Source organism: Lissotriton helveticus, chromosome 5_1, assembly GCF_964261635.1.
Source record: "Lissotriton helveticus chromosome 5_1, aLisHel1.1, whole genome shotgun sequence".
Taxonomy (NCBI): Eukaryota; Metazoa; Chordata; class Amphibia; order Caudata; family Salamandridae; genus Lissotriton; species Lissotriton helveticus.
This window is the reverse complement of record NC_136065.1, coordinates 662,951,809-662,967,605: the sequence shown is the minus strand read 5'-3', so window position 1 is coordinate 662,967,605 and position 15,797 is coordinate 662,951,809. Positions and strand designations below refer to the sequence as shown.

The window sequence follows — 15,797 nt, the reverse complement described above, 5'->3', positions numbered from 1 at the left end:
TCTATGTTCTCCTATCCGGAGTTTTATTTTTCGGCTCGTCATACCCACGTATCTTAGATTACACGGGCATGTCAGCATATAGACAACATTCTCACTGTTGCAATTTGTATGACTCCTGATAGTCCAGGTCTTATTTGGTTCCAATTGCAACGTTTTTGTGTTCTTCGTGAAGGGGCAGACACTACAGGTACCACATCTGAAGTGGCCTGTCACTCTTGGTAAATCCCATAGCGTTGTTTGTGTCTCCCTTTCGGGGTTTGTCTTTATTGGTCTTGTGTTGACCACCCTGTCCTTTATAAGGAAACACTGGAATATCTTAAATACTGGCAACCTGAAATGGGAAAAACCCTTGTTCAGCTTCAAAAGGGCGCAGAGTATAAAGGACAGGGTGGTCAACACAAGACCAATAAAGACAAACCCCGAAAGGGAGACACAAACAACGCTATGGGATTTACCAAGAGTGACAGGCCACTTCAGATGTGGTACCTGTAGTGTCTGCCCCTTCACGAAGAACACAAAAACGTTGCAATTGGAACCAAATAAGACCTGGACTATCAGGAGTCATACAAATTGCAACAGTGAGAATGTTGTCTATATGCTGACATGCCCGTGTAATCTAAGATACGTGGGTATGACGAGCCGAAAAATAAAACTCCGGATAGGAGAACATAGAAGCACTATCAGGTGCCAAAAAACTAACACAAGACTAACTGAACATTTTCTTGCAAAAGGCCATACACCAGATGACTTAGAATGGACCATCATTGAGCAAGTCAAGCCAGGTACGAATCTGACTAAAAGACTATTTGAAAAAGAGCAAAGATGGGTGTACAGACTGTCTACCCACAAGTCGGGTTTGAATGATAATATCCCGTGGAATAGTGTATTGGCATGATTCACTATTCCCAAGAAATATCATGATGTACCGAAATTTGCACAGAACATCGCATAAAATGAAGATTTCATAAATATACTGTTAAAATAATCGAATTCCTGACTCTGTTCGCAGGTCCGTTACGAGTTGCCCCTCTCTTTTGTACTGGCTATGAAGCTACCCTCCTTTAAGCCCTAATAATGTAGGAATTTCCTTCGAAAATCTACAACGAAACGATCGATCTTGTAAACGATTGGTTTCTATGGCAACGTAAACAAGAGACACCCTCTGACTACGTCTGCCAGATACAGATGACACCAACTGAAAGCGCCGCCCCCGGAGCTCCCTGGTTGGCCAAGGCGGAGTCACGTGACTACCCCACGTGATACGGCCACGCCCAACCAGGAAGCGCTCCAAGCGATACTTTACCGGCAAGCACAGTGAGAACCGGTTACTCCTCGGGGCACCACCAGCCGGAAACAAGTAGGTTTACCGCCTGATGAACAGAAGCAGCAAGTAAGTGATGCGCAACCGTTTTAATGCGGGAACAAGAGGTTCCTCGTGTTTTTGATTTTGTAAGCCGACGGGCAAGGCTACAAATTCAATTGATCACAAACAACTATAACCGGGCATATTTTTCCCTTTCCCTTTCTTCCTCCTTTCTACATAACGATTTGAAGGAGACGGACTCTTGCCGTCTTGGAAGTGCAGGTGCCCATGAAGCGGCAATACCGCAAAGAAGCGTAAGCTAAAAACAATACCAGTCGCAATTCACCAAAAGCGACGTCACGACTGCCCACATAGTCCAGCAGCCGTTCACTCCGTGATCACAAGTAGAGATCACTCACTCATAGCACGCCGATTATTATTATTTTCTCACGAGCTATTCACAAAAATGCCAGAACTAGGTCGACACCACTTCTTTGGCATTATCCGAGTAGCGACCAGCCACAGTCCTGCTATAGCACTGTAGCAATGTAAATAAAATAGATGAATCCCTCTGTTCCAACCCAGGATTAACATCTACTATTGACTTGGTATGGCTATATATGTTAAATGTGATGTATATGTATTGTCTACCCTAGTATGTGACCCCGTCCTGTTTGTCTTTTGCTTCCCTGTTTTTACAGGTTTTTTCTTTGAAAAAAAGATTACGCACTTATTTTACACGAGTGCACAATTTGTGCACTCTAATCTGGACTAGGGCAGGACGCACCTTAGCGTGTGTGGACCACCCAGTTCAGTCACATGGTCCTGACGAAAACCAATTAATGATATGATGGTTGAAACATGTAGACCCTTTTAAATTTTATTATTTACCACACTTCACATAGCACACTTAGCTATTTTTATCAAACACTAATTATATCACCGAAGCCTACCTAATTAGGCATAGGTGCAACACGTTTTTAATTAAGGGTTCAAGCACTCAAGAATAAATTACTTGCAGTGAGTAGTGTTGGCCCTTTTTAAACCACTTGTTTGATCGTCTTGTACATATAAAAGAAAAAAACGAACCAGCTCCACTGTAATCAGGTGTCGCAGCACACCCTATAGGCACTCGGCCTATGGGGTGGGACCCCAATGATGAAGCATGTCACCAACTAGGTTGGTGAGTGAGGGGTCTTCTAAAAGGATATGTATTATCCAAAAACAGGCTGAGGCACATGGTGCTGAACTGAGCACCCTAGCCCCTATCCAGAGAAACACATTTTTACGTTCTCTCTATTTTTGAGTGGATACTCCTTTATTGTTTTTGTAAAGATCATTAGGAGCCTATATTAATATGCAGGACAATACAAAAGATTAACAAATAGTTCTCCTATTATAACCACTTGGAACTTCTAGTTGTTAGAAGTGCTGTGGAGACGTCTGTTTTAGGAACACCGGGTGCAGTAATTATGTGTTCAACAAAGTATTCCAGTGCAAATTATTTTGGTGTAGACCTGGTCTTATTTTTCCGGTGACACTCAACCTAAAGGAGAAAAAATTTGCAGCCATACTACTCTATACATGTTTGATGTAGAAATACATTTTGAATTTAACCACTGTAGATGGATATTTTGAAAGAAGTTGATGACTTTTACAGATATTTCATGTCTCTTATTTATCTGCATAATGTTTTTCGTATAATAATTCTATAATAAATTCACATAAACTAGGGGGAGGAGCCTAGCTCGAGAGCGTAATGGCCGCCTTTTAACTCGGCTCCGTCGGCCCTCCGGCCAACCTCGAATATCCTGCAATATATCCTGTACTGCGACGATACTTCACTACAGATTTTGGAACTTAACGACCCACTCTTACTCACCGTCTGGTCCGGAGGCTTCTGCGTGCTGTGGGTCCGCAGCTGTGCCCTTGGTGGATTGGGGCCTCCGGGCGCTCGAGACCGGGACCTCGCCTGTGGGACCCGACCGGCGGTGCAGAGATTGCCGGCCCCGGCCGTGAGAGTGAGCCACTGGTGGGAGCCGTTGTGTGTATGCCCCGGCGATCCTGTACCGGCCCCGATTTGTGGACCGTGCGGCTGGAGGGGGACGGGATGTGTCCGGGGCGGACTGTGTGAAGGGGTCCCTTCGCCTTTGTTCTGTCCGGCAGCCCTGGACCCCGCGCCTGGCTCTCGCTTGTGGGGCCCGCCACTGTTCGGAGGGGGCCCCCCCCCCATTGAGCGCCGGCCCGTTCTGTGCCGGTGAGGCCATTGTTGGGCACCTCCGTAGGTCTGTAAAGTCCTACATTTGGGAACTGTTTGGGGGCCCACGGTGGAGTGCGGGGTGGCGAACCTCACAAGATGGCTACCAACAGCGTGGGGGGTGATCCGCTCTGCACCGACGAACCTTGCTGGCCGGATTGCGCGGAGGCCTGGGCGTGTGCTCGAGCGCCCACGCTCGGAGATGTCCTGGACGCCTTGATGTCCCTGTACGCTGTCTTGGCCCCTGGTGCTTCTACCGACCTCATGCGGCCCGCCGCCATTTTGGGTCGTCGCTCTTTCATGCACCCCTATCGTCCTGATGCCTCCATTGCTTTGCCCCCTTCGGCTGCGCCAGGAGTTGCTGTCGCTGTTTTTCGGCCGCTTGATGGGCCGGTGGCTTTTGAACCTCCGCTTTCTCACCGCCCGGACTTCGAGGACTTGCACACGACGCGGAGATCTGCTCCTTCCCGGACAATTGGGAACTATGGTGGGCCGCTGTTTGCTCCCGCTTCGATGGATTCGAGCTTTTGTCCTGGTGGGGTACCTTTGCATTGTCGAACTGCGAAACTGTACTCCGGCTTGCCTTTGCTTGCCCTGTCGTTGCTGCTACAATTGACTTGCTTCATTGACTTTTTGTATTCCATTAGTGTGGTGGCTCTCCCTACTCTACATCACTGCCGTAACCCTGGTCAACATTACGATTATTCTGTGCTGGGTGGTCAGCTCCATGTTATCCTTTATTGGGTTGGGTTCGTGATTAGGAAGGGCTGGGGGTAAGTTGCAAGACACTGATAGACTGCTGGTTTACCTGTCCGTTGCACTGATGCTTGTACTCTCGACATTGTGAAACGTTAAAATTTCCCCCCCTCTCCCCCCCCTGCGGGTTTTTGCTGTATGTGAAGGTGTAGCATTGAATTGATAATTATTCATTTGCTGGTCGGGGGAGGGTCGTAGCCGAGTGTGTTTGTTCATATCCTCTGGCTCCTCCCTCACATCTTATTTTTGTTCATATTCCCTTTCCTCCTTCTTTTCGTCTCCTTATTCTACTTTCTTTCTTACTATATTTCGGGTTTCGGATTAGGGCGACAGGCACGCTGTTTGGAGGGTAGGCCGTAGCCTTCTGCAGGGGTGCGGGGTGGGACGGGTGGGCGGGGTCTTTCAGATGTTTCTTTTTTGGTTCATTGGCCCTCTTCTATCCCTTTATAGCGGTGCCGCTTCTGTCCTCGCTTCTCTGGCATGAGTGGGTTGGGGTCTGTCGCTATGCCACTTTTATCTGTTTCGATGCTCCGCCGCGACTGCCATACCCTTCTTCTCGCCAGCTCTCTACTTTCTTCTGTATCATTAGCCGCGGGATGCCTGGCCCGGGGTGGCGCCCATCTTGCACGATTGTGTTTCTCCTTTTATATTTCTTTTATTTCTTTTTCCTTTTTCCTTTTTTTCGTATATTTTAGATCAGACGGGGGGTCGGGTGGTGTTCCTTTTGGGTAGGATTTAGCACTCTGTGCTTATGTTGTTTGCACTGTTTATTGGATTTTGTGTGTACGGCGCTGATATTAATACACGGCCATTGAATGCTCGCATATCCTGTTTCACTTCCCGATTATACTTATTAGAGGGCCCGTATCCTCCTACATGGCTTGTTTCACGTAAAACTCGCTTTATTGTATGACACTGGATCCTTTCTTCCTGCTGTAAGAATGTGCCCTCTCACGTCCTGCTATATAGTGGCTAAGTTTGCAAATAAATCCTGCGGTGATATATTGACTGGGTGGGCACTGACTGGCGCGGAATGAAGTATAGTGTTTATGTATCCTGCCTACAATGTTCCACGCACAAATCCTAACTATTGCTGCTCTTTTAGTTGATACTATGTCGTATGGCTCGCCCTTTCGTTTGTCTGGTCTGAATGTATGACACCTCTTTAAATTTATAAAATGAAACCTACGCTATTCTTCTTATGTCTGCTGCTACTACACCGTAGCGCTCTTATTTTGAGCTTTTCCGCATAGTTAGATGACCTGGAATGTTGTTGATTGTCATAGCGGCCGGCCCGCAGTGGTTGTAGGCAGACGCTGTGTAATATGTATAAGGTAAATAAAGGTTTTCACAAAAAAAAAAAAAAAAAAAAAAATTCACATAAACTAAACTTGGGATCCTTTGTAAAGAGATAGATGGAAAGATCATCAGCTATTTTTTTAAACAGGTCAAAGGTGTTGACTCTTAGCATGGTCGGGAAGACAAAAGAGATTATTATAATGGCCAAACCTCTTTCTCACATATGCAAGAACTCATTACACATTCTGCTTTTACTCTGTGGTGTTTCAGTTGAGTCCCTGGGTGGATTAGAATTATCCTGAGAAGCCCTCATGCCTCCTTGGGGTGTCATAATAAATGCGTCATCTTGTTTCTCATAATTCTAGCATCAATGGCAGCGGCACTCCATGATAATGGATTTCTTGATCTCTGTCTTTTCTCATTATTACTAGGTCAAGATTAAAAAATAGTTAGATCACCTGAAATCCCTATTCAAATTTCAACAACTACTTGGTCTCTATACCCATATGCATACCAACAACTACCGCCCTCCTTTAACAGCCAAAATAAAGTCAGATAGGTGCATGGCAAGTATGGAAATTAATTTTAAAATTCTTTCATGTCCCAAAAATCAACCCTTCTCTCCTTTTTGAAAATTCCAGCCTTTTTCCTCAGTTAAGCAATGATGGGATTCTACAAGTCTGGAAGGGCTTAGGGGTTAAGACTATTGGAGACCTAATGGTAGGAGATAAGATAAGCGGGTTTGAGGACATGCAAAGGAGATATGGCCTCCCTTCAAATCAATGGCTTGTATATGGTCAAATCTCCGGTATCTTGCAGGCTTGTAGGCCAAAGCTTAAACCCCTTGTATACTTTCCTGTGGTTGAGGGCATAGGAAGAAGGTGTAGGAAGATAAAAGATGTTTATAACATACTGGTGTCCAGATTACAGGACGATGTAGGAAAAGTAGAAAGTGACTGGGCAACCAAATTGGGAAACCCGGATGTAGATTTGGACCTAGCATTATGCTTGAATAAAAAGATCTTTCGGGCGTCCAATTTACGAGCACAACATTTTAAAACAGTTTTTAATCTGTACCATACACCGGCTAAACTATTTGCATGGGGTGTTAGGAACGATGATTGCTGCCCGAGATGTAATAAGGGGCAAGCCGACTTACTACATATGTTTTTTACTTGTGAGCGACTGGCCCCCGCCCTGGATGGAATAACAAAATTCTGGGAGGGGCTGCTAGGTCATAAGATCGATCTATCCCCAACACTGATGTTATTTGGCTCAGATTCTAAATTGGTTTTAACAGAGGATGAGGCTGCTTTGGTTTTTATGTCGGTCGCTGTGCTCAGAATTATAATCTCGGCCGGATGGAAGGATGTCACAGCCCCGTCTTTTCAGATGTGGATGTCTAGATTCTTGGCTATTTACAATATTGAGTCTGGCCTCTATGAATTTAAAGGTATTAAAAAACGAGAAATGGGAAGACGATTATGGGCCCCGGTTAAGAAATGGCTGGACGATAGAATAAGAACTTGAAATGTACTGTATTGTTATTGTTATATTTATTGACAGATCTTCTATATAATTTTTTATCCCCACATGAATTATATTGTGCTTTTTAACTGCTTATATATGAGCGATCATATAATTGTATCAGATGCTCGTATACCTTGCATATGGCTATTTATGTATTTTCTTATTGCACCATGAACTCCAATAAAAAAAAAAAAAAAAAAAAGTCAGATAAGAGAGAAAAATGAAACAACTTATATTTGTGGTGTCCATGGCCAAAGGTAGGCATTGCGACCCTTTGCGCGATAGGCAATGGACTGTATGCATTGCTCAGAGGAAACAGGCAGTGTATCCAGCCAGTGAACGGCAAAACCATGCATAACCTGTGCACTGTCAAGTGGCACAGTCACAGTTTGTAAGGGGGCATGCCAATTGTGTATTAGATGGAAGTTGTTAAAGGATATATCATTCCTAAGTTAAAGCTGGACACTATTCCAGTACTGCGAGTGGGAAGCAGAGGGAGTACCCTCCCAGACCGACCAAGCGGAGGAGAGTCTGAGGGGCACGAGCCACCCCACTGTAAGATGTATGTCAGCAGACTCCCATGTTCTTCACAACTGAGCCACATTCCACTCAGTGTTTCCATTTACAGCCGGCACTACTGTGGAGCCTCACTGAAAATAATGTATGCCTTTCCATCCACAATCAAACCGATATACAGCAAGTACTGATTTCAGTGACCATAAACAATAAGATGAATACAATTAAAAATAAAATACAATTCTTTTTTCGTGGATTAAAACAGCAACTCGATTATTTAATTTGCTGTACCAACTTTGATAGGAATGTTTACACACAACTGAATATGGATGACAAATGGTGGATGCAGTACCTGTTGTTATAGGGATTTCAAATTTGGCTGGTTCTGGAGGAAGAAGGCTGAACTCTGACGGAGAAGAGGAAGTTGAAGTAGCCCGAGCAGAAATGTTGCCTGAACCCTGTGAAAAGAAGTTACTTATTGAATAACAAACAGGTCTCCAGCAAACCCAGTTAGTCGTCTTGCCATAACCATACCATACATAAAATTAAGGCATCAACAAGCTACCCTCCCAAGAGCTGAACATGTGCACACATTTTGAATGTTCAAGTAACTGCAGAGACCTAAAGTCTCACTCTCTGTGAGGGAGACTCACCTTTGGAGGTCGAGTTGAGCTCACTCACAACATACAAAATGTAATACCTGTTAAGAAGGGCTAGAACCTGAACTATAAACTCAGCTCTTTTCAGAGCTCTGTTATGTGCAGAGTAGCTCCTATAAGCTATAAATACTTACATAATCACAATGGAAACCCTCCCACAGACCCTATCGGTATGTACTTTGGATATAGCAGAGTGCTACTCGACTATCTTTGGAAGATGCGAGTCCAATCATTATAATTTGTATTTTTTCCACCTGGTCACTTCTCGTGTTATCACTGATGTCAAACGTTGTGAAACATCACTGCCATCAAATATGACAATTAGTTCTCACTCTAACGATTTCTCAAATCTTGTGAGCTATGGAACTGAGTGCAAGACAAGATAAACGTTTCTTTCACCATTAAGCATTTGTAACTTACACCAACACTTAATCACATATGTCCATTTCGAAACCTTAATGAGTTATGGTAAGATTCTAGCTGAAGAGAAGTTTCCATGACAAGTTCCTGAGTTGCGGCTAGATGAATGTCACTTTGTGAACAGTAGAGGCCTGATAAACAAGGATCTACATGACTAAGTGCAAGACAAACCAAAGCCTGAATGAAAGTTACACAATACATCTTCAGAGGAAGCGAAAATAATCCACTCCCTGCACTCAAAACACAAAATGCATATGCCCTTGATCTAAGCATTTGATACAAGTGTGTCTTCTATACACACTCCTAATATGCATGTGCACCTCGCATACACAACCTCCATCCTCTCCAAACGGTTATTATATGGAGGAAGACCTAGCGATTTGGGAGCAGCAGTATTTTAGATGCAGAGAAAACCATATATACTAAACCTAATTGAAGGGATGAGGCTAAAACGGGTACATCAAAGGACAGTTCTTCAAATATGAAGATGTTCCCTTCAGTTAGTCATGTCGCATACATTTCTGCTTTTCTGTCTTGTTTATTTAGAATATATCTTCTGTAGTCAAATGAAGGAAATACTTTAAAAAAGAATAACCAAACACCTTGTACGTAGTGTATATGAAATGACTGTTTCAAGAAAATGTTCAAATATAGAAGGCTAGTGGTAGGCAATCCACAATGCAATTATGCCAGCATTTGGCTGTCGAGATAAGAAACCATCTTCAGCATCAGACAATATTCAAATAAGATTGCAATGTGAGAATGGTGCCTCATAACACGTCCATTTATTATTATTATTTATATTAGTTACAACACTCCTTCGTTCAATGGTTGTAGAATAAGTCTAGCATCGGTGTTAAAGTGAGGCTTTCATCAAACATTTTTAGAGCAGGCCTTTTGGCCAACTATCTGTTTCACTATGCAATTGTTTTTCAAAAAACATGTATGCATAATATATATACACAGATAGAGTTTTGGTTAAGTGGATGTCATTCATTGGTATGTTTCATTGTCATTCACATTTTGCTCCTACCCACCTCACCCATTGGCTCCACTCACTTCGAGTGACTGCACAAAGCCTATGCCCATTGTTCACTTACACCTGACAATACCTTTCTTTTCTTCAGCGAGTGTCGATTCCAAGTGCGCTTTCTCATTTTATTTTTCCTTATAAAGTCCACTAATAATTTTGCATGCATTTCGGGTTTCAGGGTAAATGTTGATTTACTTTCCATCTCTTTTTTGATGTTTTAATTATATAGTCATACAGTAACATTGTAGCTGCCAGTGATTTGATTAGGTGGTGATTTAGTCCTCTTTGCTTCCCAAATAATAAAATGCACGAAGCACCGGAGAGGCTTGTTATTTAAAAGGAATCACTAGTAAAACAAGCACATTAGTGTATGTTTTTTTTTTTACATTTAAAATGTGTACTTCACACTTATTGTGGCCACGTTTAGGTGGCAGCATATTTTCTTTTTTTGTAGCATATGCTTGCAATAACAAGCATTTGCAATGCAATCGGTCTCGCCTTTGGGACCTTATATGTATTTAGCTATGCAGCAGATTAGCCTGGGTGCTGAAACATCTACTGTTCTTTAACATGGAGGGAAAGTAAGCACCAAACTACGTGACATGCCAGGTATGGGAACACTTGGAGAGAAATATTTCCTTTCAGCAGGAAATGGTATAGTCCAAAGCTCTGTTTTTAATATAAAATCAGGGCCTTCGGTGGTCATATCACTGAAAATACAAGATTAAAAACAAATATTATTGTCTATGGGTGCTCATGGAAGACAATTTCTACGGACTGGAATCTAGAGAATGCTAAAGTGATTCTGGTATTTTACTGACATCTACAGGTCGTTTTCTATCAAGACAGTAAAACAGAGGCAGTTGGACAGAAAAAAAAGTACCTACAAGTCCTAGGGCTGATCTCCAGAGCCCACAAAGTACATACACATATGAGTATATACTAAAGTATATACAAGACGGTTTCTAATGCTCAACCTGAAAAAAGCCCACATGTGGGTCCGCACAGTCGCAGACTCAATGAAAGGGTTGACGGGTCCCCTTTCGGTTGCTGTATTGATGTGTTGAACTGGTACTTGTGAGATAAACTTGTGCAAACAGGCTTTAGCATGTGTTAAAGTGACAAAATGGCAAACGAATACTGCTTTAGAACATGCTGCATTATGCCGCATAATTAAGTGAGCTATGGCCTTCCTTACCACATAATTGCAGCGGCCATGCCTATTTCCTAGTAAAGTAAAGCTAGAGCCATATTGTGGGAATAAGTGTGGCCACAACCCTTCCTCTGTTTTAATCCAATGTTGATTATCCTCCCACCACCCGTGGCATGACTGCTCTACACTACAGATGGCTAATCTCCCATTATTCCATACACCACCAACTCCCTGCCCGAAGAAAGGCCTCATTACTGTATCATCGCCATCATTTTTTGCACCTATGTGATTCTTAGTGAGGGTTTAAGGATTTCATCACGGGCAGATGGCTCTGTATGATTGTGAAAGGATAATAAGGGTACCAAGATAATTTTCCAAATGTTGTTTATCTAATCTTTGGTAAGGAACTGTTAATTTGTTAAAGCATGGAAGTGACCCTGAGATCTGGTGGCCAAAACCTGGGGCAGATTTACAGTAAGTGCACCCGCAGTTGAGGCACAGATGTTCCATGCATTTCCTGAGGCTTCCCCTACAAATGGATGCAGTCACTCCACCGGATGCAATGGAACTCTGCCTCCCACCACACCTTTGAAATGCGGGCCAGGATGCCAACTGCAGTCAAAGCTAGGCCAATGAGTTCAAACAGATTGTCCCTTTTCACTAATGCACTGTTTATAGTGCAGTAGAAAATTCACGCCTGCACTCCATTTAAAAAAACTCTTTTTACTGGTTAATTGTTGAGAGCAAGTCCTTCCTGGGTCAACATATAATATCAAATCCTTACGACACAGTTTCAGCACAACCAATCAAGAGTATAACAGGAAAAGGATAGCCAATGGAACATTTGTTCAGTGTACACACCATCTCTAAGTACAAGTTTCAAGTAACCAAACCTCATTCCCCAACCCTCAGTCTTGCCCCCAATTCCCTCCCAAAGTGATTGCTTCAAATAACACAGTGGTATTCCACAAACATGGTTACATCGAAGCCCTAAATACACATGACCGAGTGTGCAACCCCCGACTGCCCATAGCTCAACCCGACCCGATGGAACTACATCTCCCCTTGCATCCATCGACCACTGCTCCTGTGTGATAGTATTTTCAGTCCCTTGTGATTGTGTGCCCTGTTCATTACTCCTACCCATCCCCATTTGCATGGGCTCCAACTGCGTGGTTCAGGAGTCTAAATCCTCCTGCAATTTTTAATCCCATCGATTAAGTTTCATGTGTGCCTCCTCTGCCAGCACCCACTCAAGTACGTCCATAAAGGAATGGAAGGGGCCCTCATGCTCAACCACCCTATGGCCACTCAGGTTCAAAATACTTTATTCGGTTAAAAACAAAGAATAACCATAAAAGTATCATGAAAAATACAATGTACAGTGGGTCAGGTGATCATTATTTAAAATCTCAACAAAAGAACATGTTCAAGAACATATAGACAAAAAAAATTAATTCATGTGAAGAGTTTTACGACACTTAAAAACTAGTTTAAGAAATTCAGAGAGTGACGCTACCATAAAAACAGTTTCCATTTTTTGGAGCTCTAAAAACGCTAGGCGACATCTATATACATTCAAATCTTTGAGGATAGGGATAACGAGTTTTTTCCGATAAAAAGTATAAAATTTACAAAAAAATAAAATATGAATATCGGATTGCGGGGACACATCATCACATGGGCATGGGCATAAGTCTTTCGACCAACAGTTCATCACAGGAAAAAATAATAACCTGAAGACGATGTTAAGTCTAAACCGGGTTAAAAGGAAACGTTCATGATTGGACATGTATAAAGTTAAATATGGCTGTAGTTTCTCTCCAATTATAATTGCCTGATGGGCAGAGACAGTCTTCTTTTTCATCTCCTCCAATTGTCTCTTTTCCATGAGGTGAGCGATACACAAGTTTTTTAGTCCTTTTCTTGAGATGTGTACCATAGATAATGGGTTCTCAAAATATTGAGCACAGCCTAGTTCCTCAAGAAAATTTCTAACATAACATATCCATTTACAATTATTAACATTATCCAGCGCTAGGACGTCCTTTAAAATTGCCCGGTTGACCACACAATCGTCGTTTGTCCAAACCCTGTGCCAGAGCAGAATCGGCTGGATCTTAATTGTGTCGGTAACAAACACCAAACCCAATTCAGCGTGGCATATAAAGGTCGCAATACTTTCAGGGATGGACAAGATATGCCATAAGAACTTATTTTCCATGGTTTGAATTGTACTAACATTTGAATAGCCCCATAGTCCTGAACCATAAATGGCTACTGCTATACAAGTGGCATTATAAATGGTTAAAATCTCCCTTATGGGTTTTTTCCCTAACTTTTTTATAAAGCACTGTAAAGCCATAATAGTTTTCGAGAATAACAAGGTTATAGCATTAATAGCACTACTCCATGAGCCACTTTCCTGAAACAAAATGCCCAGATATGGGAAAGTAGGAGTCTTCTCTAAGGGATTGGAATTTATGAAGATAGGCTTCATTTGCCTGCTTGTTCTTGTCCCACAGTACATAGACAATGTCTTGGAGCAATTAATTTTCAGGTCCAAGCTAAGCATAAAGGTGTTAAAAGATGTAACCAAAGTTTGAAGTGCCATAGGGGTGCGTGCCATCAGGACTGCATCGTCCGCGTACAGTAGGGCAGGGACCGGCCACCCACCCACCATAGGCATGTCCCTGCCCTCCTGCACGAGGCGCTGCTCCAAACCATTCGTGTACAACAAAAATAAAAAGGGTGCTAAAACGCATCCTTGGCGTACACCACAACCAATCCCAAAGTGTCTGCTACATTCTCCCTCTTTCCCATACCGGACCGTTGCAGTGGCCCCAGAATATAAATCTCTCAGAAAGCATATAATAGCTTTATCTACCCCCAGTTCGGCCATTATTACCCACAACTTGTTATGGGACACGCAATCAAAAGCCAAAGATAAGTCGACAAAAGTGAGGTATAGACGTTGTTTTTTAACCCTTATATACTTCTGTTGCAAGATAAATAAGTTTAGCCCTTGCTCTATAGTCCCTAAACCCCTTTGGAAGCCATATTGAAAATCACTTAGCACCCCATTTTCTTCTGCCCAGCGTTGCAACTTAACTAAAACCACTCTCCCAAGAATTTTTATGGAGGAATCTAATAAGGAAATTGGCCTATAACATGTGCAGTTCTGCCTATCATCTTTCTTAAAAATCGGGACTATAATTGATGTAAACCAAGTAGGTATTAGACCTTTTGCCAAGGCAACATTAAAAAGCTGAACTAGCATTGGCCCCCTTAAATCAGGGTTGGCCTTATAAAGTTAGGCTGGTATACCGTCTGGTCCAGCCGCCTTACCCCCCTTAGTTGCCTTCAAGCTCTCAAGGACTTCAGGAAGAGTTACAACCAGAGCTTTAGGTAGATCTCAATCAATCAATCAATCAATCAAGGACATTTATAGAGCGCACTACTTACCCGGAGGGTCTCAAGGCGCTTGGGGGGGGGGGGGGGTGCTGCTACTGCTCGAACAGCCAGGTCTTGAGCTTCTTCCTGAAGGAGAGGTGGTCTTGGGTCAGGCGCAGGTCGGGAGGGAGGGAGTTCCAGGTCTTGGCGGCCAGGTGGGAGAAGGACCTTCCTCCTGTTGTCGTTCTTCGGATGCGGGGGACGGCGGCGAGGGCGTGACTGGCTGATCGGAGGTGGCGTTTGGGAGCGTAGAAGTTGATGCGGTTGTTGAGGTAGCTCGGGCCTTGATCGTGTAGGGCTTTTTGTGCGTGGGTGAGGAGACGGAAGGTGATTCTCTTGTTGACGGGGAGCCAGTGCAGGTCTCTCAGATGTCCGGAGATGTGGCTGCGTCGGGGGATGTCGAGGATGAGTCTGGCTGAGGCGTTCTGGATCCGCTGGAGTCTTTTCTGGAGCTTGGCGGTGGTTCCGGCATAGAGGGCGTTGCCGTAGTCCAGTCGGCTGGTGACGAGGGCCTGGGTGACCGTCTTCCTGGTCTCGGTGGGGATCCACCGGAAGATCTTCCGTAGCATGCGCAGGATGTTGAAGCATGACGAGGAGACGGCGTTGACTTGTCTGGTCATGGAGAGGGAGGAGTCCAGGATGAAGCCCAGGTTGCGTGCGTGGTCTGTCGGTGTGGGTGCGGTGCCCAGGGCGGGGGGCCACCAGGAGTCGTCCCAGGCGGAGGGCGAGGAGCCCAGGATGAGGACTTCCGTCTTGTCTGAGTTCAGTTTCAGGCGGCTGGTCGTCATCCACTCGGCTACATCTTTCATCCCTTCGTGAAGGTTGGCTCTGGAAGCGGCGGGGTCGTTGGTCAGTGAGAGGATCAGCTGGGTGTCATCGGCGTAGGAGATGATGTTCAGGTTGTGTTGGCGTGCGATGTACAGGAATTTTATATAGCGCAAATCACCAAGCGATGGGCGCGAGGGGGCTCATGTAGACGTTGAAGAGGGTGGGGCTCAGCGAGGATCCTTGAGGGACGCCGCAGATGACTTTGGTGGCCTCTGACTTGTACGGTGGTAGACGGACTCTCTGTGTTCTTCCGTCGAGGAAGGAGACGATTCATTCCAGTGCCTTCTCCTGAATTCCGACGTTGCTGAGGCGCTGCACTAGGGTGCGGTGGCAGACAGTGTCGAATGCCGCGGAGAGGTCTAGGAGGATGAGGGCCGCTGTTTCACCGTTGTCCATCAGGGCTCGGATGTCATCGGTGGCAGCGATGAGGGCGGTCTCGGTGCTGTGGTTGGCTCGGAAGCCAGACTGTGAGGGGTCGAGGGATCCATTCGTCTCAAGGAAGGCGGCCAGGTGTTTGTTGACGGTCTTCTCGATGACTTTGGCTGGAAACGGGAGGAGCGAGATGGGGCGGTAGTTCTTGAGTTCGGTGG

At 44.4% G+C, this 15,797-nt stretch overlaps 1 protein-coding gene across 2 annotated transcripts in view; it reads right to left on the bottom strand.

Annotated features, from left to right (window-relative positions):
* Positions 1–15,797, bottom strand: part of SEC31B (SEC31 homolog B, COPII component) — a 1,031,933-nt gene that overhangs the window by 547,183 nt on the left and 468,953 nt on the right. For both annotated transcript variants that reach the window (XM_078643061.1, XM_078643062.1), the window contains exon 14: positions 8,014–8,119. In XM_078643061.1, the coding sequence (XP_078499187.1) occupies positions 8,014–8,119 (106 nt within the window). The remainder of the gene's footprint in view (positions 1–8,013; positions 8,120–15,797) is intronic.